This window comes from Rhodnius prolixus, unplaced genomic scaffold (assembly GCF_049639745.1).
Source record: "Rhodnius prolixus isolate KJV_2025 unplaced genomic scaffold, Rpr scaffold_7, whole genome shotgun sequence".
Classification (NCBI taxonomy): domain Eukaryota; kingdom Metazoa; phylum Arthropoda; class Insecta; order Hemiptera; family Reduviidae; genus Rhodnius; species Rhodnius prolixus.
In genome coordinates, this window is record NW_027411582.1 from 981667 (window position 1) to 1009599 (window position 27933).

At 39.5% G+C, this 27933-nt stretch overlaps 1 protein-coding gene across 6 annotated transcripts in view; it reads right to left on the bottom strand.

Moving 5' to 3' along the window:
- Positions 1-27933, bottom strand: part of LOC141446644 (uncharacterized) — a 134468-nt gene that overhangs the window by 98442 nt on the left and 8093 nt on the right. For 2 of the 6 annotated variants that reach the window (XM_074113241.1, XM_074113240.1), the window contains exon 1: positions 23107-27049. The exons of 2 other annotated variants lie outside the window; for them this stretch is intronic. In XM_074113241.1, the coding sequence (XP_073969342.1) occupies positions 23107-23116 (10 nt within the window). In that variant the 5' untranslated portion in view covers positions 23117-27049. Of the gene's footprint in view, positions 1-23106; positions 27060-27933 lie in introns of those variants that run through there. 2 more of the 6 variants (XM_074113244.1, XM_074113251.1) reach the window with 2 other exon arrangements.

Consider the following 27933-nt stretch of genomic DNA (forward strand, 5'->3'; position numbering starts at 1 on the left):
CTTGGCAGAGGTAATCTACTAGGAACAAGAAGTCAGTCGCACAGACCGACCGTCTAGTTTGGAGTATGAGTTAGTAGACAATCATTTAGTAACATAGATATTACTATTATTACTGTTATTGGGAGTGGTTAGTGTTGCGGCTACAATAGCGGGGGCCGTACAAGAACGGAGAAGATAATAACTATGATCGGCACAGTCTGGGGGCAGTGTGCGGATCGTGACAGCTTGACCTAGCCGACACAGCACGTGGTGGACTGACTGGAGCTGATGGCCAATCCAAGATACTGTCCGCTGGCCAGCAGGACCTGTTCTTCCTTTCTAGCCTTTGTTTCCTCCGGTGTAAGTGCTGCGTGCTTTTTGGGCAGTTATTGTTTTTCTAGCCAACAAAGTCAAACCCCCAACAGTGCAAGACGTCATCATTTCTATTGCGTAGGACTGCGCCCACTGACTTCTTGCCCTCGAGTCCCAGTTTGGTCTAGAATATTTTAGCCCATCACGTCACTCAATTTCTAAAAATAATTCCTTCTGCCTTTGATAACGAAATGCGAATATTAGTACAGAAAACTTGACTTTTCACTTACGACAATTTCCCTCCTTCTAGATACTGTAATACCCCTCATCGTTCAAGGTGCCGATTATTTTTCAGTTTACGCCGGAAATACGTGTGTGTCCCTTTGTATACGTCTTTATATCTTTAGGTTTGTTGTAGGTTATAACTTCTGTTTAAGTATTTGTCTGCCAAAAGTTGCTTCAGTTAGTTCTGTGGTTAGGTGGGGGCTGGTAAGGGCTCACTTTCCTCGAGTTTCCCTTCAGCGTACATTTCCGGTAATGCGGTATGTTAGTTCCTACATAGGAAATTAGTATTGAACGTTAAGAATAGCAGGAGTAAAGTCTCCGCGCCAGGTGTTTCTGAATGTCCCCTTAGTTGTCAAAGTTTCGATCTCACAGGAAGTGTCCGCCTCTGAGGACCCTCACCCCCTCCTAAAGAAATATTTAGAACTAGCGGAGCTTAGTTGATGGAGTTGGCGCCACCGATGTGTGTCAGAAGGACGGAAACTGGTCCCGGCCGTAGGAGCATCTCTTTGTACGCCCACCTTCCGCCACCCAGACCTCTACTTTCTTCTCTGTTAGTTCGCTCCATCACCTCCTTGGCAATATTACTAGTGCAGCTCTCGTAACCGAGTGAATAGTGAGTCACACCAGGGAAATGAGTCACACTTTTCCTCAGACAGTACTAGGCAGTAGAGTATTTTTCGTTTTTTCCAGCTAGGAACCCCCACCCGCCTCACCAGTCATTTTAGGGCGTAAGGTCCTGAAACCTGCAACTCTATAATTCCAACAGCTGAGATTTTCACAAACATATGGGGCCCATCATTTAAAGGAATGCTACTAAGCAAGACTAATCAACTCGGCAAGTCTGTCCGTTTGATGTTCATTAATAATAGGAATGAGGGACTGAGACAAGACGAATGAGTTGGGTAAGAAGAGGATGACACTACTGGATACCCGCACTCCCTCTTGTCGGCTGGACTGATAACCTATGAAGGGAAGTGTGGACCTAGGTCGGATTACCCGGGGCTCCGCCATGCCTCACTGAATAAGACATTGGTTGGACGCAAATCGGAAAGAGAGACATGTGCCATCCTAGTCCGAGAAAAGAACATAGCTCTAGGGGCGCTAATGACCATAGTCGTCGATGCGCCGAAAAAAAAAAATAGAACTGAGGGGGGTGACAGCCACCGAGATTTCCAGATCATCCTTGCAACCTGGACAATGCATACAAAACTTAGGCACACCTGCACTAACTGCAGCAGCAGGTGATTATATACCCAGTGCAACGGCTACACCTTAGTTGCAATGGACACCGTTATTATATAACTTAATTGGAGCAGTTCAGATTCATTGACCCTTTATTACTGTCAACGTAATGACGGTTTCAGCCATTGATTTAGCGTTTGGAAAGAAGGACAAGTTGTGGCTTTAGATTTTGCTTGGAAAACTTCCTAGGAGCCGGAAAATGAGCGTCTCCAAAATCACTTTTGGAATTTTCACTTTCAAAGATTTTCTCGAAAGCCCACCGATTTTCTTTGCTCGGGACACTCTAAAACTATTATTTGAATTTTCTTTTTTAGGAAAATTGGATTAAGGCACTTTTAAAGAGATGTAGGTTTGTAGCGCCGCTGTCTTCTCCAAGTCGGCACTTTTCGCTCCCAACTTTCGTATGGATATGGTAAAAGATAAAAAAAAAAGAGTAAAGTAAAGTAATCGCCTATTTTTTTCAGGCGGGGCTTAACGTCCAACTACCAATTAGGTGTCGTGGACGGAGGCGACTAGCAAACATTCTTTACTATAAATTTCTCATATTATCCATTAAATAAAATCCAAGGCCTAAGACCGGGAATCGAACCCACTACCACAATGCATATTAGCTTTGCAAGTCTCGCCTCTAACCGCTCGGCTATCGTGGCGCCTTGGTAAAAGATAATTACTCTTTATTGAAGTAGGAACGGTAGGAATTCTACTTGATCAACCATTTTATAGCAGAATCTATCAATCAACAAGATAATCTATTCTTAATCACCCAGTTTCTGTCTTAGAACTGCACTAATTGAAGGTAAAACAAAGAAATAGTTGCGATTAATTCACACCAGATCGTTTTCCGTCCTTGTCTAGTTCGGTGTCTGTGTCTGTGTGTGAGTGTGCGGTAGAGTAATGGGAGGAAGTTGTAGAACTAGAGGAGACCGCACCTAGAGGGAGTTCATGGAAAGAGGGGGAATCTGGGAGTGCAGCAATGCATGTCGTTGCACTTGAGTGCAGTCAGTACATTCCACTCGGCCAACTTTGCACTTTTATACTTAATATTCTATAATTTCTTTAAAAATTATTTCTCCCCCCTCCTTGAGTCAGTGATTAAAAAGTGAAAAATAGTGAAAGTGCCATCTAAATGACAATTTTGGTTATAATCCAGTTGGATGCTGTTTTTCCTACCAATATTTTGGATTAAGTGCAATTCAGTTGTTTCAAGCAAAAGTGCGTTTGGGATTACATCACAGGATATATGCGTCTATATCCAGCTACCTGGTACTTCCTTCTCCTAGGACACCGCTCAAGTCAGCAGAGAAATAGTATTGGGCTCACATTATTTATCCAAGTTCCGACAAAACCCTGCTGGGACAGTCTGAAGAAGACGTACGCATTTGATGTTATTTAAACTCATAATTCTGGTTACGAAATTTGGAACCCACTTAAATCTAACACATGTCAGTACCGGAAGTTACATTGATAGGGCACATTAGCGGAAGGGAGCCGGGAAAATCCTGCTTAGATGAGGTTTTCAGGAAAGATGTAATTCACCTGCTTCTATGAGGAGTATGCAATGTAGCAGAGACATCTGGTAGGTCCTCTAATGTTCTCTTAAGGCATCGAACTCTGACGACCAGAGAGTATCTTACTGACCATCTCTACCGGTGCCCTGATTGTTTATGGACCCAATTCTTTCTTGCTCTACCGACAGGGAAACTCCTGAACGTCAAAGTGGATTGTGACATCTTCCTGGCACCCGTCTAACGCTTATAACTCAATCTACAGCCTCCAGTCAGCAACAAGTTTACGTTGTGAATCTTGAAAGTTACTCGAGTGAATAAATCTCGCTTCCGCTTAACTGGAATTCCTCATAGTGTTGAAATGGTAATGTGACCGTACAATACACTTGAACGACCAGAAACACGTAGACTACCTCCACCACCTCTGGAACTGCCTAGAAAGAGATTTTTGACGGAAATGATCCAAATAAAAGTTAGCGATCGTGATGAGTGAAAATTCCAAAAACCGGAAAAATGTAATCAGTAAAGAGGCACTTCCGTTTGGCTGATGTAAACTCTATCAGCTGATCTCGTGGTGAATAATTTCCAAAAAATCAAATTTAAACATTCTGCGATTTTAATATTGAGCCGGAGCTGCCGCCGAACCAACCTCACCCCTGCTCACTCTCTCGTACATAGTCGTGTCTTTGTACAAAGATATTGTCCATAACTATAGTAGTAGTAATTGCCTATTTTTTCAGGCAGGCTTCACGTCCAACTACCAATTAGGTGTCGTGGACGGTGGCGACTAACAAACATACTTTACTATAAATTTCTCATATTAACCATTAAATAAAATCCAAGGCCTAGACCAGGGGAATCGAACCACTAAACCAACAATACATCATTAGCATTGGGGGTCTAGCCTATAACCGCCTAACATCCTTTACTATAAATTTCTCATATTAACCATTAAATAAAATCCAAGGCCTAAGACCGGGGGAATCGAACCCACTAAACCAACAATACATCTTAGCATTGGGGGTCTAGCCTATAACCGGCTCGGCTACCGTGGCGCCTCTGTCTACAATATTATTTAATAAAGGCACTCAACCAGCTGAAGTACTCGTACGTTACAGTTAAATACAAAAAGGGAACACTTACAGACAGACATACAGACCTAAAAAACCGCTTTTTCGGCTCTGCAGCCCTTAAAACGGACATCCTTCTCTGAAAACCTTAAGATCTAAAATCTGCACGATCGCTTACCGTCCCGTAATGTGGTAGTAAAGAGAAAGTAAGTACGTAATCAACATGTTCCTAAATGGAATTATAGTTCAGCTGTTAGTCTATACCGTTATTATTGTAATTATGAAATACTTGCATCGTTTTAACGTTTATTAAAGAGTTAAAACATTACTTAGTTCTAACAAAACAAAAAACCACTTCCGGCGAAACTACCGACGACTGGGTGTAACCTTCTTATTACATGTTGGTTGTTTAATAGACACATTAGTTGCAGTAAATACATTCCTTTACCGGCATGCTGAACGTGTAGGCTCGACCGCAAGACTACGAATGTAAATATGGCGGCCATTGTTGAAGGCGGTATTAAACCAATTTCTGTTACAGCCGTTACCTACATGAGTATTTTTGTGTGTGTAAAGCACTAGTAACACCATAGTCTGGGTAAGATTTAGGACGAGGTCCACGGCTTTCCGCTTCCGCCACTTAGAACCTCAGGAAGTGCCCAGAAAGGATCCCTCTCGAATTGTCTCTCAGTAATTCGTTTTTAGTGAAAACACGCGACTCGTACTGAAGAGAAGAAACGTGCCACTGCTGAGACTCCCACTGTGGCGTAAAATACATCTTTTCTTGCTAATTAGACTTTAGAGGGAAATATTAGCCGCCATAACTGTTCCCCCAGAACGCCAGGAATGCGAAGCTATCCTAAGATCAAGGTCTCAAGGGATTAGGATAAGCGTTTAAATTAATCCTTTGCCGGAAATCTAGAAAATTTCAGAAAACTCATGCACTTCCTGTAGATTAATACGTATTCAACGCAGAATTTTGGTTTGTTTTGGGAGAAGATCGCAACTTCTCCTCTCACTAAGAACTCGGCTTATGCAAACTTTAAGGAGAATCGTACGAGTTATTCTAGAGAGAAATATGACAGTAAAGAGACACTTCCGGTAGCAATATTGCGAGAAAGAAAGATGACCGTCTAAATTATTTCTTAGAAAAACGAGCTAGATTTCCGGCCAAAATACTGGTTCTTCTTTTGTTTAATTAAAATTGTCCAATTTTAAAAAAAAATTACGGGAATATTAAAATAATTATGTCCATAAATTTACTTTAAAACGAAATATAGTAGAGATCGAATTATTTAAAAATTATGTAAATAAATATTTGATGTTTAACCACATGCAGTGTTGCCACTGTTGAAATCAGATTGACTAGAGAAAAACAAACAGGGGAGGCCAGGCTGGGCAGAAAAAGAAATGCGAAACTGCCAACACTGTTTAGCCTGGTTTGGCGGTGATTTGTGTGTAGTGGAGGGGGGGGCGCCTCATTTCATGGGCCTGCTGGTCTAGCGGAAAGGGACCCAGCTGAGCCACTGTACACACTAACAACACAGCTCCGGCCATATTGTCCACTTCGGCTCTGTACATTTTCAATAATTACCAAAATTTCTGTACAACAACCCCCCATTCTATACAATATTTAATACATTTTTTGAATTACTGCAATATTTATATTTTTAATGAAATTAAACTTTGTGTTTTGATACTGTTTTCGTCTCCTATATTAATATTTTTGGTGAAATACGTCAAACAGGTAGTTACAGGACGGAACTCACAGCTGTGACTTCATCAGGTTACGTAGAAATTATTTTCAGCATGTTCTTGGAAGCTTATCTTTGATCAATTCTTAGAATAAAGTTTAGAAGAATACCAAGTTTAAAAAAAAAAATTTGAGAAAAGAAAAATGAAAAACTGACTCATTAAAATGAAATTGGGAAAACTACAAACATGCACAGAACAACTAGCAAAAATTGCCATTTTCAGTGAACCTTGCAAGTGTGTAAGTAAAGTAATCGCCTATTTTTTCAGGCGGGGCTTAACGTCCAACTACCATTTACTAGGTGTCGTGGACGGAGGTGATTAGCAAACATACTTTACTATAAATTTCTCTTATTAAACATTAAATAAAATCCAAGTCCAAGACCGGGAATCGAACCCAGTACCACAATACATATTAGCTTTCCAGGTCTCGCCTCTTAACCCGCTCGGCTACCGTGGCGCCTCCTTCAAGTGTGTATTTCCCGGTGAAAAATTAGCAAGATTACAATGTTTCCTCTTAGAAGGAGTAAGAAAATGTTAACAACCGCAGGAATCCTTAGAACTCGTAGAACGGATTAGCGATGTTCTTGATTAGTATCTTTTATATTGGCGACAGAACCTGGTCAGATCCATGAATCCTGAGGCAGCCCTCTAGAGGGATGTTTAGTTGGGGTACGTCCTCTGTTTCTTCTGTTTGGAGCCACTCTAGGGAGTGTTCCGGCCAAATAGAGAAATGGGGGGCGGAAGTACAGAGTGGAAATAAGAGAATTTTGTTTTTTTAAATTTACTGAGTTCATTTCTGATAACCAGCGCCGGCGAGGGAAAACGAGGAATGGTTCCTGGTCCATCCCCCCCTCTCTTACAGGAGAGAAATGTAGCCTGTAAGTAGGTATTGATAGATATTTCCTTTACCAGATCACTTCCCGTGAGCGTGTAGAGCGGGGTGATGAAATGGGTGTAGATCGAGGAGGCCGATATATATTTCATAACACATTAACACCACTACATAACTAAAAACACAAGAGCAAATTATGATGGAACGGTTGCTAGGTTACCTTATTTTTAACCATTGATTAGCTACACACACACACTCTCGGCCTTCAATCTTCAGCCTGGCAACTCTTTCTGCTCCTGCTCCTGCTGCTGCTGCTGTTGTTGTTTTCAAACTAAACAGCGGTATAGCAGGTGTGTGTGCTTGTGTGAGGTAATGGGACTGACCCGGGGGCGGTAAAAATACCCGCGGTGTCGTCCACGAGCCGCCCCTGCCGCATAAAACATGTACGACTCCACCGCCTCCGCACATATCGCCAATGTCCCCTAAAATTCTGCTCCTTTTTTGACACCTGCCCATTTTCAAATTTTAATTCTACTACTACATGCAATAAATACATATATATAGATAGCGTAATAACCCCCCCCCCCCCGCATGACGTCATATATGTGAACAATATCTCACAAAAGCCCCCAAAAAAACCACAACGTAACTTTCACATCCACACTAGTGCGCCAAAATTGATACCGCCAGAGTGATTGTCGTGCAGTTTGTTTCCCAAGAAAAGTTGATTACGTATGCATTCATTAACACTGCATTTGAAATACAAACTGAAATAAAATGTTGTAAATAATATACAATCCATAAGATCAACACTAAATTTTTAGTTTTTTCGATTTGGGGAAATTTTGCAGACTTTAAAATTGAAATTTACGGACGTATGTTATATGTCAATATGTTGACGTATCGTGATTCTAGAAGGTTGAACAAAAGGTAACAGTGTAGTTAATGATGTCATAGTCGGGGCCAAATGAACTACAGAGTGCTACAAAAGCTCTTATGTACCATGGCTGACTGAATCAATTCTTCTTATAGACATTACAACAGGACGGAGATGGCGTTTAACCAAAACACTTTGCCGCAGGAAGTGGCTTCGAACCGATGGAGCTGCGATATCCAAAGCGCAACTCTAAAATTGGACAGACCTACCAACCTTTTAGAAAGCTCCATCCGCTCCACATATCCCGACAGATTGCTCTGAATGCTCTAAACATCTGTTCTCTGACCTGTACTGACTTACTCAGTATGGATGATGGGGTTAGCAGGTATTTTGGGCGGGGGAACAATTTAGATAAACAGGATAGCACAGACTTCCCTTAAATAACTGGCAAACTTCGCGACCTCTTCATTACCACGGCCGAATTGGAAAGAAAACTGACCGAAGAAGCGAGAAAGCAAAACCAACCACCACAGGATCTCATTCACTTATTTCATCTTTCAACGTTGAGTGCCGTTTAGCTGGACCAGCAGTAAGCTGGCCGACCAACAAAAACCTCTTCTTCTAGTCTGAAGCGATTACATAATCGTAATACAGTCACCACAATTATAGTTTACATGGAAATAAGTCCATGTTCATTTCGCGTTAGGTCCGTAACTTGAATGCTGTTCACCCATATTCTGCTGTTTGATAGTGTGAGTCGATACCGTGTTGCAGAACTTGAATAAATTCACTCGCATCTACTTGAGTATAAAAGACGAAACCTCTTTTTGCTTTGCGTTTTTTATGCACCCCTTAAATTGGCCTAGAGTACCTAGAGAGGTAGTACATAAATATCAAGACGGCAGTGGAATCTTCTTAGAGAGAGAGAGAGAGAGAGATTTTAATCCTAATTTCAAGAAGGCGCCCGTTTTTTCTCCTCCTCCCAATTAATTTGTTTTTAAAATCAATAGCTTAGTAATTCTCGTATTTGCGTTTAATTTCTTTTCGGCCATGTTTACTATCTGAAACTGCTCAAGATGAGATGTTTATACCAAGGTACCTTGACAGGATAATAAGGCTCAATATGAAGCTCTGAAAGAGAATTCTGGATTGGCGGGTGGAGGGTCACCAAAATTCCGGATGTCCCATTACCAAGTGAATATTTCCCATTTCTACGATCTTTTCGGGAAATCCCGTCTAGCCTCGATCTGTACGAATCCTTTAGATATATAACTTTAGTTTCACTTTCTTTTTTTTATTAAGGGCAATTCCTTTGTAGGGCAGTTCTGAGCATGGAAGGGTTCAGCATTCCCTCTTAAAGTACTATTTCCTACAATAGACACACTTTCACAAACTGTAAATTTACTAAAACTTAAATTGATTTTTCAAAAAAATTAGTTTGAAAAAATATCGAAGATCGAACTTCATTTTATTTTTCCACACAATAAACTTTGGAAATTATTTATCAGTTTGTAGACCGGATGAATTCTTAATGACTGTAAGGAGTACCAACAGAACAGTCTGGCCAACACATAGCGCCCTGTCCCCAACCGCCGGTACAGGAAATCAAATAATCAAACATCATCTTACATTTATACTTGACCGCAACACATTATACAAATATATTGGCGACAATAAATCACCTAATCTATCAACAACTTCAAATATACCACCCGTAAGTAAATATATGTGACTACAATACCTGCAACATAGTCTAGCTGTAAATAAGTAGACCAATTTGCCACAATTCAGTTTGTCTAAATACTTAATTTTGGTGGCTTTAATAATTCATTTTGGACTACAAACATTGGCTAACATACACAGAGAAAGAGTTATAATATGTACGATTGGTGGAACCAGAATAGGCAGGATCGAAACCATGGTTCGATGATTTCAACAGACTTTGCAGGGAAAAAATGGCGAACTCTAAAATGCTTTATCTCTGGATGACTGTTTTAGTGAAACTGTCAAACAGCAGCAGCAGCACTAACTGTAATTAGAGCTGTCGAAAGAGCAGCAAATTATCTATAGGCTGTGGTAGTCGTTTTGCCTATTACTGCAATAGATATCATCGATAGCAATAGATCATCGATAGATCGACCATTGTTGGAGAGCTTAAAATAAAATACTCTTTTTTAATTTTCATCCAGCGCTGTTTGCTTTTTGAGCTATAAGCTCTGAAATCGCTGAGATTCAGCTGTACCGTCACTGCTCACATTCCTTGGAGGAATCGCCGCACCAAATCCATTTTTATGGATAAAAATTTACTTCCTGACTGCCAGAATTCTTGAACTGCTAACTATTAACCAGAACGCCCTGGATACCATTTGTCCGGGATTTAAAAATGAACGAATTTAGAGGAAATTTAGAAATTCAAAACACAGTGAAAAATGCACTCAGTAAAGTGGGGTACTTCCGGTATTCGAATTCCAAAGAACTGCCACGGCCTGCTGAATCTGGTGGTTTTTATTTTGGTAATAAAAACTAGTAACAAGGCAGTAACGTTGAATGAAATATTGTGGATGGAAACAGTAACATTACCAGAGGATGTCTGTTGCTGAAGATTGTGGAGTACACGTAGCACCAGTCGGTGGGCGGGAAGTGTGGCAGGCCGCCAACTGCAACAGGTAGTCCGGCGGAGGTGGCTTCTCTCTCTCTCTCGACGAGGACTTTCCCTGCGCCGCCTCCGCCGTTTGGGCACCGGATGCACTCTCACACTTGCATTACGTGACGTCACAACTTTCCCTTCCGGCTTGCCAAACACCCAGAATACTTTCTCTTACTGCTACTGCCACACGTCTCACACACACCCACACTTCCGCCCAACTAGCAGTGTTCACTCTCAATTCTCTGATTTGGAGCTAATTTACACCTGTACTCTTCCGCAGATGTCGCTGTTGAGCTGTTTTTTTCTCAACGGTTTCTATTGCTTTCGTGGAAAATCTCCCACATTGAACTGGCATTAATAATTTCGCCGGGAAAGCTAATCTAATGCGAGCGCAGACAACCTCAAATCATGTAATTCATCGATACAGGCAAAACATCCCAAATCGAAGTGTTCGATGAATTTTCCACGAAAGCAATACTTCCGTCTTGCGAGCATAACAAAAGGTGCAAAATTAATAGCTAAACTAGTGAATCTAATAGGAGCCACAATTTAATGGTAACTGTTTGGCTGCAGTTGCAAGCAATCATGCAAGCAAAGTAGCTAATGATGCAGTTGTAATTGCATTAAGTGAAAGTGCAACAATTTTCCAACTCATTTACTTTAATTAATTTTAATTGTATTTAGCCATGAATTGTTTAATTTCTGCAATCATAATTTAAATTTGTAGAAGAATACGGGGAGCTGTTTAAGATGAATTGCCGTCAAGATGTGGGCCCACTCACATCATTGGCTAATTAATGAAAGGTTCGTCCGTCCGTCCGTCTGTCCGTCGAAGGCCGTCCTGTGTTTATCCTTTTAGCGAATAGCGAACTTGTAACGAGAAGAATCATAACTGCAATGAAAGGTGGTCATTCTCGTCTCGTTTCCGGTTAATTTAACACGCAACATTTTCTCGAATACATGGACTTTTTACTAGAAACTTTGAAGGAGTCAAAATTTGTTAAAACTGGCCCCCCCCCCACCTCCAAAATAAAATTTAAAATGAGTTCTCGTTGCGCTTCACTTACGTAAAACCCAGTTTCACTCACAGAGTGTGTGACATTTCAAACAGGACGTTTGAACAAGTTCTACAAGAGGGCAGCGGGGTGGTGGCTACAGTCTGCATTGATAATTAGCATTGATACCAATTTTTGAAATAAAACTCAGAATATAATTCAACTAGAGATATTATCAAGGGAACATAAAGTAAGTTCCCCCTGGAATGTTTAAATATGTATTCAGATAACTGTATGCTAATTTTTGTGGAATTATTAAGTAGGCTTATCAATTAAATCTCTTTTAATATTGGCAATTTGGTGAGCTAAAGAAAAGAAAACTATCACGCCTGCGCAATAGCCTAGAATATAGAGGAAGTCAGTTTGGCGGATTGGCCTTCAGCGGGACTATTGTGGCCGTCTGGATTTGTTCTCTATTTCTTTGGCATTCCCAAGCGGCCAGGGTCACCTAGTCAACACTGAACAAAATAAATAAAAAGAACAACAAATACCACATTTCTAGGTTTGGCAATTGGTGATAATGGGAGCTCATGATAATCCCTAAGAGTTCAGTTTGAAGGATCTCCCGTCTGGAGAGCGACAAGGTATTGCAGCTTACAGGCAACTAACCCCTTCTTGAAAACGGCTATCCTATAAGCACAATCTCTGTGCATTTGGATATATTCCAGAAAAGTTTAGGAGCCATTTCCAGGAGATATTGGGTAAGGAGGTTCTTCCAGTACTCCAGAGATAGGAGCGCACTGTAGAGGGCAGCCTGACCTCCTGGGTCTCCTAGAACTGCTCCTAAGGGAATCCTCCAGGAAAAATGCTTCAAATAAAACTTATAGATCTATATCCTACACCACACCGCATTGGTAAATGTCACTTCCCTAAGAGTTAGTGCTTGATTCAGCAAAGTTCTGGTCGATTTCACCAATGCCTTTCTTGACATCTACAGGGGGGGGGGACTTAGGCACAACTGCCAAAGTCCCTGTAATGTTTCGTTTCTGAGTTAAGGTGCCCCACATACTTAGACCAGGTTGTAAAAAAAAACACTTTTTCTTTAATCAGGAGGCCTCATAATGTTAGGTGTTATTTAGGGGAATATCCCCTATCTTAGGATATTCTGCATCCTGAATTGGAGACTTTTCTAGCAATAACATACGTCTACCCTTGAAATTCCCGAAATATCCTAGGTGCGTGGTTTCATGCAGGGTGAGTGGTCTTACCTGATGAATCCATGGATCAAATTTGGCAGTTGAGGAGAATATCTCGTAGAAAACCCTAGGGAACTGTCGCTGAGGTCTTAGTAAAAGGCAGATGGGGCAGGACCATACTGCCAAAAAAAAGAAGAAGATGAATGGAATGAACTTCTCGTTACTAGGATACAACTAACAGAAAGAAAAAGGCACATAAAGATTAGATGAAGAAGAAGAAGCAGAAGAGTGGAGTGGGTAGAACGCCAGCATAGAAGTTGTCGGAGGCTGTGGAACTGGCCGAAGATTTGGATGGAAGAGCAAGCATTCCCGCAGGCAGCAGCTGCATGCAGAGACACCTGGAAGACTTCATCGAGGAGAGCAGCATCAATCAAGGTTGCAAGACCTCCATGAGCGCAGAAAATTAATACAATTACCGTATTACAAGAAGAAAAACCAGGAAAAGAACAGAAAAAAACAAATATGGAGATATAAAAATACATCAAATTGCAATATGAGGGCCTATTATTTTAGATAATGGTGCACTTGCACTTTACAGGGTGGGGGAATAGTGAGATCGTAAATCTCAAGTTTAACATCGCAGGGGGCAGCCAAGGTGATGCTGCACCCGACAGACTCGGCCAATGCAAGCCTTGATCATAGTGAACTGTCCTGTTTCTAAATCTTTTTCTTGTAATTTGACAATGTTTGTACAATTTATTACATTATTTTATAGCTAACAGGTTGTCTGTCTGTCTGTGTGTGTCAGTAGAATACTAAGCAATAGAATGGGGGTGTATTTGTGGCGAAGGTCGCTCCAGCGTCGATCTGCTCATGGCACTGGTGCCTTAATTACCTGCCAGCCAATACTTCCAACTGCCTTGAAATTTCTGCTTTCCCATTAGTTATTTTATTGTTATCATTTTATTATATAATAAATTTAGAGTCAATAAATTTTCTAGGGCGACTTCTTTTTTTTTTTTTGCTTTCATTTGAATTTAAATTTATTGAAACAATTTTTATGTTTTTTCTTAGTTCTGTTGTTTTTACGTAACACCGTGGGTAAAGCACTGCCTGCTAAACTGCTACTGTTCTTAGGGAGTGTAAACCACAGCCTTTTAAATCGTAAAGGAAATTCTATTTTTACTTCTTGTTACCTACTACCTACTAAGGAGGAAGTAATACGGTAGGGCAGATTTCTGATCGTGACTTCTCATAACTAATATCCGCTTTGAGATCCTTTGAGATGATTGGTCGGTCTTTGGCGGCGGCCTCTGACTGCCCGCGGTCACGTCAACTCAAAAAAGTCACAGCTTTCGCTAGACCAGGGGTCGGCAACCAATTTTAAGTAGAGAGCCATTTCTCCTTATATAATTTTAATAATTCTTACCAAGAGCCGCAAGGATGATAGCGTCAAAATTCTGTAGATCATTTGTATAGGGATGGGCGGGTCTAGTGGTCAAGAGCGTGGCTTTGTAAGTGGGAGATCCCCAGTTCGAATCCCGCGTATGCAGTCATTCTTATTACTTAAAATAATACTTTTTTAAAGAAATGTAGTCATTCGCGGGATTCGAATTGGGGATCTTCCAATTTACAAAGCCACGCTCATGACCACTAGACCAACACCCGCCCATTTCTGGCAAGATATTCTTATCGTAATAATAGGTCAAGAAGTCTTGCATACTGGGTGCATTAAAATGATGTGATGATTGCTTTTATTTGATGATAAAACAAATTTATCCCTGATTCACCCACAAACCATTACACTACATGTTTTAAAATCTTCAATTATTATTATTTTTGTTCTTGGCGTCACAAAAAACATTTTTACAGTCAGAGGACCTCCCAAAACTGGTGTATTTCTGGTGGAAAATTAATATTGGAAACCGTTCACGAAGAAGATAAAATTGTAACTTTGATCTTAAATATCTCGACAAATATTAGGGATATCGAAACGGGGTTAACGTCATTTTTCACAATTTTTTATGTAGTGTTCATAATTATAGTCAAAACCTGTGTTCCTCATGAAACCCCAATCGGGTTTTTGGCCGTAACTCCGCCAAAAATAAAGATACAGCAACAGGGGTTGGAAAATGTTAAAATTAAACAAAAAAACATATAGTTTACTTCGTGGGTTTTTTCAAAATTCCGCTTTCCTAAAAAGTTATTAGCGATTGGTGCGTTTTAAATGGATCACCCAGTATTTATTTTCACATATTGCAAAGTAAATAAACAAATAAATAATAACTAAACCTGTATTTGAATGAAAAGGAGGCAGTCTTACATAATTACGTACTTTATTTTAATATAATTCTATTCAATTTCCAAACCAATCACATTTAAAATTCTTTTTGAAAAAATATCTTTACTTTTCATTTGTTTCAATAAAATTGAAATATCCAATTTATTTTGGACAGGCAGAAGAGCCGCATGCGGCTCGCGAGCCGCGGGTTGCCAATCCCTGCGCTAGACCTTTACACATCACAGTGAACCAACTGAAGAAGGATGCAACAGCGAACAAGAGATCAACTCTTAGCTGATTAGCTGATCTTCGTGGCGGTCCACGAAGAAATATCAAACTAACACCTCCCTAGAGTAGAATGCAAATCCAGAAGAAGAATCTAGAGCATGAAAACGGAGCGTGAACGCTCTATTAGAAGTGAATACATTAAGCGGCAAGCTCCAGCCAGCCAGTCAGCTGAGCGAGCGAGAGGCCATCATGTGTAACCAGTACCATCATTTTGTAACCTCTATTTCTAATTTTTGTTTATTCAATTTCATCTTCTCTCTTTTTAACAGAAAATGAAATATTCATCATTTAACAGCTAATTAACTTAACGGAAGTTTAATTAACGACTTTATAACTAACACAAGCGCACTATACAGCTAGCATTGCAACTTCTTGCAGACGAGCCACTTTCTATCGAAAAAACTCTATTCTACTATCGATCCAAAATGGAAGACGCAAATCAGAGCTTTGTTCCATTCAAGACTTCATGTGGGATACCAACTAGAAATTGGAGACACTGAATCGAAGTACTTCTTGCTGTACACATATCCGGAACCTCCACTTACTGTTCTCTAATTTTGGGGTTACCTCAGTTGTCCGGTTATCTTAACACAAAACAATTAAACGCTCGTCTTTCGGGGTGGTGTACATATGTGCCGTTTATTTTGAAAGTGGGGCGCAAGTCCATTTTTTGTTATTTCGAGATATTTAAGGTTTTGCGGTTCAATAAATTTAAAAATATTGGTAAATATTAACAGACATATTTTTTTTGTATTTTGTGGTGTTAGATAATGTAAGTTTATAATCCAATAGTGTTTATAGTGCTGTGCAAAATAGTGTAAAGGTATTATTATAACTAAATGGACTTGCCTCACTTTCAAAATTAATGAATTATTGTAATCGTTGATTTAAATGGATAATATTTCAGTCGTATCAGTCTTTTTTTTAACAATAAAAACAAAATACTAATCAATAGTTCAACTATTCTTCTTCTTTTTTCGAATCATTTTGGTCCGAATTGCCTTCGTATTCAGATTCTTCTTTTATTACCGATTGTCATGGGGTCTTATTTCTACAAACATAATAAAAGTACTTGCGAATGAGGATTTCATTGAAATGGCGTTATTACCCAGAAAAGTATTTTTATTTTATATTTGTTACCTACCAAATTCACTTTCAGATGCATCAGAGTTATAATTACCGTTGTAATCGGTTTCAGCCATTTTTTCTTTTTATAAAATAAACCACAATCTGTTATTAATTTACAAATAATGAAACTTTTTTCGTACACCGAGCACAAAACAACACAACTTACTTGATAACCGATAATATACAAAGTCGAATGTTATACAATTTACAGTTTTTCAGAGTGTTGCCAATAGTACTAAAATTTCCGGATGTTGGTGTGATTATCGAAACACAAAATTAAGATGTACTTATTATTATTAAATAATAATAAATTTTATGAAATATTGTACAATCACCGATAACCAATATCAAAGAAAGATAGATAAAAACACCCTACATTATTCTGACATGAAGTTAAACCATCACCTTTGCTTCACCACACAGCAACCGGAGTTAAATTTTGCTGTACGCTTAAATAATTTCAACCTAAGATGGTCTTTGAAACATATTTACAATATTGTTAAAACTTCAATCTCCCAAATATTAGGATTCAGAATTTTTTAGTCTCTAAATTGTGTACAGATAAAACGTTCATACCAAGTTTTATCTATAATTACCATTATCTTCATTTTTTCAAAAATGGACTTGCCCCACTTTTAAAATAAACGGCTCATATGTTCATGCAAGAGAACGAGCCCGGAAATAAACTCGTGAGAATGATCTAACATGTCTCTGTTCGAAGTGGTGATTAACTACGAGTTCGAACCACCAGAAATCTTTAGATTGTTCTTTATTGCAAACTTTATGAAATTGTCACAAAGTCCCCCTCCACTTGCTCCATCTACACAACTGCTTACGAAATAATCTGCCAAGCCTTCCTTAAAAACTTTCTGTAGATTTAAGAATAAAGCCATAACTTTGTTTTTGTTCTTCAAAGAAATTAAAAACATTATGAATCTAAGGGTCAAATCACCTCCATGCTAATTGTAGAAACCTGTCAAAATTAACTTTATAAAATTAATTCCATTTTAAATAGAAACGTTAATTCTGAAATATGTTAACTTTCATTTAACCTGTGAGACTGAACAGATCTGCAGTCACGCGATAACTGAAAGTACTCTAACGTACTGATCCTGACAGAAATAGTAATTATTTGCACTTGTACTCTTTACTTTTAACACATTGAACTCCAAATAACCGGAAAGAAGTTGAAATAATAAGTAATTGGCAAGAGAGAAAATAAAATAGCTCCATCCTTCAAAATGACGAGATGAGGAGGGAAATCTTAAATAACCGCTCCAACGGCAGCATCCTTCTGTGAGTGTCATTTATGGTGCCCTGTATTGAATAGAGGTACAATATCAAGGATCAATTGTGGGCCGAAATTTTATAAATTGGAAGGAAATGGGCTGACAGGAAGTCAAATATTGGGAAAATTTCATTAAGGGAAAAGAGGGTGGGTAGATTTCCTCAAAACGGCCATTTTCTAAAGTACAAAGTGTTGCGAGTGTTCCACTTCCAACTAAGCTCTCCACAACCACCACAGCAAAATGTCCTCTTGGATCGATTTACGAGGGTTAAATGCTGTTTCTAAAATCGAGTTTGACGAGAGATCGATTGCGTTGGGTTCCGTTTTAGTGAAATGTACGGTTAAAAGTTGTAAGATGTTGATAAGAAGGTGAATATCATTGAGTTGGAATGTTCAATCCGGAGTGAGTGTTCACATCAGATATTTGCCGGAAGTTGAGTTGAGGACAGGAAAGCGTTTTCAGGGAATAAACTCAATATCGACAATTTGACACGATCGCTTCACTTCCGGTAAGTATGAGGAAGTAACAGCTGACCTATTTGGTGCTTTGTTCAGATCCCTGTCAGCCTAGCTTAGCGCTCCCAAAAGCTCCAGCACCATCCCACTTGCGGCTCCCACTTCACTCCACTTCTAATGACGTATTTAGGAGTTAATAAAATAAAGAAACTCTAATTAAAGGACCAGTTAAATAATATTTCTTCGAACTGAACGCTTTCGCCAATAAATTAGTTTTTTTTTATTACGATTTGAGTGCGACCTAAAGGAAGCTGTAACTGTTCTAGAGCGCACTCATGAGAACCGGTCTGAAAGCAAAACTACAATATATATACAAAAATTACCAAATAAAAACCGAGATTGTTTTTTCTGCATAAATCGAGAAAGTAGAGGGGCATCATCAGGTTAGGTGGCTAAGCGCGTGTGTGTGGTGGCCGGACTGTTTGAAAGTTCCTCTTCTGCCTTCGCACTCTACTCCTAATTATGCTTTATACTCTTCAAAGTGTTATTAATTCTATCCTCAGAGCTTAAGTTAAATGTTCCTCAAGTTTTGTTTGGAACATTACTGAGTATCAAACTTTACAAGTACTGGAATGGACCTCCATTACTCTGGCAATCTTCCTGGTTTTCCAAAAACTTGCGATTGTTGTGTTTCCTTTTAAAAGAAAATAGGCCTACTGCGGCGAAGTAAAACTTTTCAGAGACGTATGACATCCAGGAAATCCTCTTGCACGTCAATGTTCACTCTCAAAATTTCTGAAATATTTATACCTGCTGACTAAAGCCCAGGGGACCCCATATCTTAGATTGAAATCAGCTCTGAATTCGTCACTATATGTGCCGTTTATTTTGGAAAGTAGGGCAAGTCCATTTTTTGTTATTTCGAGCTATTTAAGATAGATAAAAACACCCAGACATGAAGTTAAACCATCACCTTTGCTTCACCATACAGCAACCGGAGTTAAATTTTGCTGTACGCTTAAATAATTTCAACCTAAGATGGACTTGCACCATTTTCAAATTAAACATATTTACAATATTGTTAAGAGCTAAAACTTCCATCTCCCAAATATTAGGATTCTGAATTTTTGTTTTTTTGACTCTAAATTGTTTACAGATAAAAAGATCATACTAAGTTTTATCTATAATTACCATTATCTTCATTTTTTTCAAAAATGGACTTGCCTCACTTTCGTAATAAACGGCTCATATGTCAATATTGAGCAATGATGTACTCCTATGTCAACTTTGCAGGCAACTTCCTGCAGTGTTGCGATCAACCGCCTTGGCCGCTCTCAGTATAAGAATGATAGAAACCATCTCACATGGATTCCTAATGTGACAGAAGGAACCGTTTCAGTCAGCTTTTTATGAAAACTGAACTTTACAAGAAAGCTTAACCATCCAACACAACAGCTGGAAAATCCACAATAATAAAAAGCCACTTTTAGCCAAACCCGACGGAACCCAAAAGTAATATCAATTTTGAACAGTTTAGAATTTTAGGTATTCGGCATCGATTAGTGACAGATCGACAGACTGTTGGCCAAACAGACACACACCAAACTGTAGAAGCTATTTCCGGCTACTTCAGAATGTGTACTTCAGGTGAAAACTGTATGCAGGAAATCTGCAAGATTGCAATACTTCCGGGGGAAGCAAAAACTGGGAAGTTAATTACCCCTTAATTACTACCTCCAAACTGTGTGCAGCTGTTGACAATATATATATATATATATTTTTTTTTGTGATTATCATCAATACAGCCTATTTGGCTCAATACATCGATGTATCTTAGTTACACGATCGATGGTGTCAAGTAGATTACACCCAAACTAGAATGAAAATTAGCCACACCTAGCCCACCGCTGCAGGTGCAACGATATCAAGACTTCCGACCAGCCAAAATGGCGCTGAAGCTTGCGATATAGTCAGCTATTGCTGCGAAACAAATGTACCGACAGATGTTTCTGTATATCTATTTCATAAAAACAAGATGGCTGACTTCTTCAGCAATTTTTATTTTTGTTGTTGTTGTAGCTAAAAAAGGGTTTGCACACTGTCTATGGTGATGGTGGGGGCAAGCTCTGCTAATGAGTGTTACATAAGCAATATGTCTATCAGGGAGAAGTGGAACCTGCCCGCTCTAGTAGCCCAAGATTGCGCCGTTTTTAGTTGGAAAATGCATTTATCTTCCTATTTAGTCCCCTTTTTAGTCCACTGCACAGGCCATGAAGTGCATCTCCTGAAGGAGAGCAAGATTCCCTTGGACGGCCACTCTCCATTACTTTTCCCAGTCACCAATGTACTTAGTTCTTAGAATAGATGGCCGCAACAGGATGCCGACAAATCAACAGAGTGTGAGTTCCAACATCGCTACCTCAAATCTAGCAGTTTTCAGACACGTCATTTGTAAAACCCAGTTTCCACTCTATTTCAGGCGGGAAATTGAAAACTGTTGCTTCGATATGTTCACCATTGAGTGGTTTCTCTTAAGGTAGGTTTTACACAATCGAATGACCAGAGCTACAATAGCAAACTGTATTAATAAGTTCGATTTGTGTAAACGGTAAGTAGGAGTATCCTGAATCGAACGTTCCTGGAAAACTGGTCAGCAAAGTGGGGACCCCAGGTTTGAAGGAAATCGTAGCAGCAGTTTCCGGGGATACCTTAAAAGGGGGAAAATCGGAAAAGTGGTAGTTCCGGTTGGGATCGCTAACTTCCGGCCGCGTCCCAGGGCATGGCCATCACCTTGTGTTTACACCCCCCCCACACACAAACCCAGACCACACTGGGGGGAGATTCTTCCGGTGGAAATTCCAGTTTGTAAATAAATATTGCGCTAGTCAGCTGCAGCGTGCTGAAGGGCCGAAATGGGTCACAGAGTTAGTTCCCAACACCACTTTAGCACGGCTTACCGACGCCCACTGAAATTGGTTTTCAAGCGGAAGATTGCAACTCCTCCTCCCCCGGCCATCGTCAAACGAGCTGTCCTTCTCCACCTCTCATCCTTTCAAACGCTTCTCTTTTCTTTAAACTACAGATATTTGGATTTAACTGTTTAGGTGGCACACGGCGCACATTACACACCTTGGCGGGAAGCCTAATACGAAGTGACAATTAACTGTGATGACGCCATTGTGTAACCTGTTTAGACCTGCATGTGAGTAATCACAATCCAAGTTTAAAGGAAATCATAGCACCTGTTTTCACCCAAAAAATACTGGAAAATCGATTCAGTGACATGGTAATGATACTGATTAATCGACTTTAACCATAACCTTATTTCAGCGTCTCCAAATTAATATGGCGTTTCCATTAGCTTAATATATAATGGTAACCTTTTGCAGTTTTTCTTCTTTGAGTTACACCCATAAGTGAGAGAGAAAGTACAGTGACGAACCCTGGGTAAATTTGCAGAACCCCAATGGAGTTGTTTTCCAGAAGAATGTAACTGAGATTTACGTAGGTAGCAGTTGCGGTTATTGGATTTGAAACGAAACCTTGGAGCACGTCAACTCCTCCAACTGTTCCTGTGTGCTCTTAGTTCTTGCATTACTCTCTTCAGACCGATAACTGCATAATATTCGGTTAATTGTTTTTAAATCAACAATTAAAATACTATATACTAGATGGCATAACCGTTAATTGCACTGATAAGTGTCATTAGAGGAGTGCTCAAGTTACAGATTAAGACCAATTTTCGAAGAAGAAACTAATGGACCAAAAGTTAAATTAAAATCGCTAACAAAAAGAAAGATTGATAAACCGCGTTAATCAGAACTCTCTGGAGATCACCTCAATATCAGTGTTCAGTTCACGATCACCAACTTCGAGCTTTACTCGTTTTCCGTTTTTCAAATATACTATTAGCATACAGACCATGCGCTAAAAAACATAAAAGGGGTCCAAAACATGTATTTCCGGTCGAAAATATGGACAATCGCAATATTTCCTGTTCAATGAATAAGCGAAAATTAAATAAAATCTGTGAATAGTTTGGAGGGGCTTTGGAAACATAGGAATAATCTATTTTTAGATACACAATGTTATCGCCTTTATTGTGGATTATTTCCTTGTTACAAGAAGGAGGCAGGGACAAGGAAGGAGCGCCATGTCGGCATTATGCAGCAGCAGCAGCAGCAGACCCCTTTCTCAAGATTGGCACAGCCGAGAGGAGGGTGCGCCAAGTATAAAGGGAAATGCAAGGGAGCTGTGACCCACTTTTTTGTGGCAGAATGTTTTAGGGGCTGCACTAACCTTGGCGAAGGGCGCATTTGTTCTGCAAGGGCACTTATGTCCCATCTCCTCTGGGGCAGCCGGTTTTTACCTCTGCTTACAGAGTTTCCTCATAATCGGTAGTTTTGCAGAAACTGGAAGAGGTTCCGGATAGAACAGTCCCCAGGGTTGTTGAAAGGAATTAGTTTTTAATAATACCTGAACAATGCCAAAAATGGAGGAAGCATGACGTAACAGCACCCCATTCTAATCTATATTTCATGAGAAACAGTCAGCATAAGAAAGAAACTGATTGGCTCGAAACACATTATGTCCAAAATACATAACTCTTTCGAGTACCCTCTAAAATTGCTGGAAACTCAAAAAGACGTAATTCTGAATGGCCACACATTCAATGGACTTTCTCTTAAATTGGAATTTTAGTTAAGAAATTCCATCCCCATAAATATGAAGTTTTAGAACCGTATAATATACTGAAAAGGCACTTTAGAGACTTCACTTCTCTCTAAGAACTTCACGTAAATAAAGTTTCAGGGAAAAAAAACTTCCAAATAAAAGTTATTTCTGTGAAAGCTTTAGGAAAATTGGGGCCATCAACAGAGCCGCACAACTAAACTCTCAGCATTTATTTAATTTAAATAATTAATTACATATTAATATTTAAAATTAAATAGAATTTATTAATTACATACATAACTTCATGATGACGAAATCGTAGTTTCATGGCTTCATATTTATTGACATTGATTGCAACAAAATTGTTGGTTTACACATTAATTTTAATAAAATGATTCCATAGCACTAGTACAACGTATTTCACTTAGAACAAGGTAATTTGCTATTAAAACCATAACTATTAACTATTAAACTAAAACAGCGTTAACTTTAATGGTTTGTTGTCATCTTAAAGTTGCGAATGTTTGAGGTGTGGGTAGGTTACAAACCTACGTTTGCGTTCTGTCAGTGTTGCCAGTATCAAAGATTACTATTTGTAGTAAGTTGGCAGTTATGTTGTCTGGATTGTTAGTACCTGTTTTGGAATTTAAACTCTTCTACGCTGGTGGTGAGATGGTCTTTTCTTTTCAAATATTGCGATATTTCTCGTAATATATATTATTTTATGTAAATGTTTTTGTCGAGATTATTATTATTATTTTTTTTTGATTTAATCTATTTGTAGCAGGGTGCCAATAAGCTAGAGATGTACTGTCTCAGTTTTGAGCGTAGGATGGTGTTTTGTATTGATTTGTGGTTGTTGAGGATTAAATAGTTGTCTTTGACTTTGGAGGATATAATGACGTAGTTGATGTGTTTGAGAGGGAATTGTTTAGTCTAGGTATTAAAACTGTCCGGTAGGGCAGTTGTATAAGGGTTGATCGTCAAAAACTGCACGAAAAAGCTGTAACGTTGAAAAAACACCCAACTTTGAATTTTTTTTTTCTCTTTTTCTATAAAAGATAAAATTACCAAATTTTCTTTAAATTATAGGGCAAACCCTCCTTGTTGCAACAACATAGATTAAATAGATTTCGAGAAATAAGTTATTATAGAAGTTTCTTCGATTTCAGAGTGACGTTGGACGTTATTAGGTATTGTGAAAATAACAGTTAGTGCATTCGAGGTTGAATGGGGAAATTATTTGCTGGTCGGCCAGGGTGTGTTATGAGGAAGAGATTTGCTAGTAGAGGAAACCGCACGACCGGAAATGGAAAGGGTTTGCTCTGTGATTTTCTGCTAATTCGGTTTTCTTCACTGAGGGTTTAATTCTCGGACTAATGGCTGCAACTATTTTCCCCTTGAATTGGAAGAAAATGCATTTAAAATTATGAGAAAGTTGCATTAGGGTTTCAAAACCTTGATCTTATTGTTAATTGTGCAAAATTGTGGAAAATGATTGGTTTGTTCCCTTCAAAAGAAACCAGCCACCTACCGAATTGGTTCAGCCAAGACCCTCTCTACAAGAACTATTGCAAATCTGTCCACAACTATAAGGTAGTCAGACTTGAAGACAGCTATCAGAACAGAGACTGCCACACTAATTAGTCCCTCCTTTTTTACAGGAAATAAAAATAGGCGGCCCTACAAGCTGCAATGGTGCCAACATAAATATATATAAATAATAAAAAATAAGTACAACACACCACGCCCCAGACTTACGTCACAACGTACATATTGATCAGACCGGAGGGTGGGGGGTTCGCAGCTACGCAATAATTACACACGCGGCCCGCTTTTTCTCTATTCTAATATAATATTTAGCCGGCCCCAACTCTCTGCCCCCACACTACTTCCCCCAGGGGGCAACTCGCTCAAGGTGGCGGCTACTCTCCGCCGCAGGTTCACTCAACAATCGCCTTCATTACCTTCAAGGTGTAGGCTAACTTGCCTTGCCAATTGAACGCCTTCAATTTCTAGAAAATCCGCCCTTCAGAGGGCCCAAATTTTCCAGCAAGCTTTTCCTCTCCGCACTAATACGAGAGCAGAACCGTTCTTGCACTCGCGTACTCTAACGGAAACTAAAAAAAAAAATTAACCCCCTCTTTAATTCAATTTTCCCTGAAATTTTGTAAAACAAACCTGGCCTGACTTCCTCTTTCTCCAGTGAACTTCAGCTAAATTTGCTTCAACCAAAGAGTATCTGATAAAGAAGAAGTTGGATTCAATATAATAAACATAAAATGATTCTACCAAGAAAGTGTGTCGTCACAGCTTGCCCAAAACAACGCTTGAATTATTGTAATTTTATTAACCAAAGTGTAAGATCTAAGAAAACTTATCTAATGGCAAATAATGGAACCACTTGGTTCTTAGACCGCTACCGAATATTCGGAAACTTCGAAATAAACTGTCCCACTTCCGACGACTGTAATTGCTTCATGGCCACACATTTGAGATTCACACCTCCTAAACTGAACTTAACATGTAGCTACACTTAAGAGGAGTGCTGAATTCCTAGAATAACGATGCGAATCACACGTCTGCAGCAATTCCGTGAGGATGGAAATTGCTGAGGAAAACACTGGACAACGAACCCAATAAAGTGAGGACCTCACTTCCTGTAGACCGATGTTGACTCAAATCTAAATGTCGCGTTCACCAAAGCGAAATCTTGAATTCGAACCTTTTTACCGCTCTTGAGTTTCCTTGGTTACACATGCGCGACACCAGTTTGAAGCAATCAATGTTTAATACTGAGAAGGCTAGAAAACGCCCATTGAAAATGACAATTCCTACCAGAAGATCTGAACGACTCCAACAGATCCTTCTCCCACAGGACTCTCCATCTAGCTAAACTAACTCAATTTGAAGGCAATGCTGCTCTTACCAGCCAAATTAATAATTTAACTTTTCACTAACTGTTGATTGGTCTCAGTATAGATCACAATAGACGGAGCTTGAGGAAACCACTAATATCGCGTATTTCCGATCAAATATGACGACAATAAGCTTCTTGCAGTGCTCTCTCTCTCTAGGGCAATAGAAGGAATTGTCTGCAAGGAGGAGGAAAGCCTCATAGTCCTGTATAATTACGTAATTAGTTAATTATTCCTTTTTGTTGGTAAATATGAATGAACCTATCTGGAGATGAGAGTGGACATCTCCGCCGCGGAGTCTACCTGCCAACTGTTCCTCCTTGGCACCACCAAGCAGCTTGCGACTCCATTCAGCCTTCCTTGCATGATTACACTCTAACCAGTTCACCTCAACTTGTTTGCACATCTGTCTGTTGGCTAAATTACCTGATTCAATCCAGCATCGTGTTCTTAGCTATTCTCTGAACTGCATCAGTAGAAATATCGAATAGTTTTACTTTTACCTTATTTTGATTTGAAAATCAAAACGACCAACCCCTAACTGCAGTTTATTTCAAGAAATCATCCAGGCAAAAAATATTTCTGTCTTAATTCTTCAGATTCGGTCTGCTCATCTCCGTGTCGTTGGACAGCTAAAACTTTGATACAAAAATTTAGCAGACAGATTAAATTTGATTTTTTGTTTCGGTATCAGCCGAAGGCCCAACAGCGAGCTCTTGGGAGAATTGATCAAACGGAAGTACCACTATGAGGTTTGTCGATATTTTGTATTTCTTTTTTCTCGAAACCAGCAACAACGAGAGCTGCCTCTGTAGCGCTCCTTACTGGGTACTGGTGCTAGGTACTGGTACTAGGCAAGACCCTGTAACACCATCTCCCATTCAGTCTCAGCATCCCTTGTTTACATCTAAATCTTCCACGAATGGAGGTAGCACCTCCCGGTCTTCTCTGAATCGATGATCCTCTCAATAAAGTAAACTGAACTTATTTTCAGACCAGAGAGCCTGGTAACTCTTTCTCCACTTCGAGAGAGAGAGCTCTCGCCTTCCATAGAGAGATGATTTGGCGCTTTGCAAGTTCGTCGGCCATCTCATTTCCTACCTATTCCTCAAGCACAGAGGATGACTTTCTTTGCTCTGCCCATCTCCATAATCTTTCCCATACAATTTCCAGCTGATAATACATATAAGAACTGAGTTCGGAAATGAGCCTGTTGTCGGAAATGCTAACCATGTGCCGAGTCCGATATTTCTTGTCAAGGTTAAACTGAACGTATCTTCCGTGAATACCGCTTGGAAGGTAATGTTAAATCTTCCAATGATATCCGAGTTCATGGTTTCTAATCTACAAACTCCAGCATACGAGGTCTGTAAATTAAGTTGAGATTGATTTTTTAAAATTTATTTTATTCAAAAAGAATTACAATTCTATATTGTCAGCTTCAAAATAACTTCCTTCTGAAGCCACACAGCGCTGGAGACGTTTCTTCCACTCCTCTTAGCACTCCGATACTGGAATAGCCTTCAGCTGGTCGGTTACAGCCGTTTGAATGTTTTCGACTGTCCCAAAATGAGTTCCCTTGAGGTGATTTTTGTTGCATCACGATAATGCTCCTTGTCACACAGCAATTTCAATAAACCAGAGTTTTTGGCCAGTAAAAACATTCCTGTGGCTCCTCGGCCTCCTTATTCGCCTGACTTGAGTCTTTGTGACTTTTTTCTCTACCCGAAGGTTGAAAAATCACCTCAAGGGAACTCATTTTGGGACAGTCGAAAACAAACACGGCTGTAACCGACCAGTTGAAGGCTATTCCAGTATCGGAGTTCGAGCACTGCTATGAGGAGTGGAAGAAACGTCTCCAGCGCTATATGGCTTCAGAAGGAAGTTATTTTGAAGGTGACAATATAGAATTCTTTTTGACTAAAAAAAATTTAAAAAATCAGTCTCATTACTTAATTTACAGACCTCGTAGTTGGTCTTTGATCCAGGCATGTAGCAAACAATGTTCTTGAATGTCAAAAACACAGGATGCACTGTTCCTTTCTCTCCTTAGTCCTGATCATCGAAGTCGCCAATTTTTTGGAATTAGATCATCACTTCAGTTTATAATCATTCTTTCTCCAGGAATCTTCGATTTTTAGTGGGATCCTAGGGGATCTCTGACGTCGCATGAAAAACTTCGACTAATTTTTCAATACAAAATAT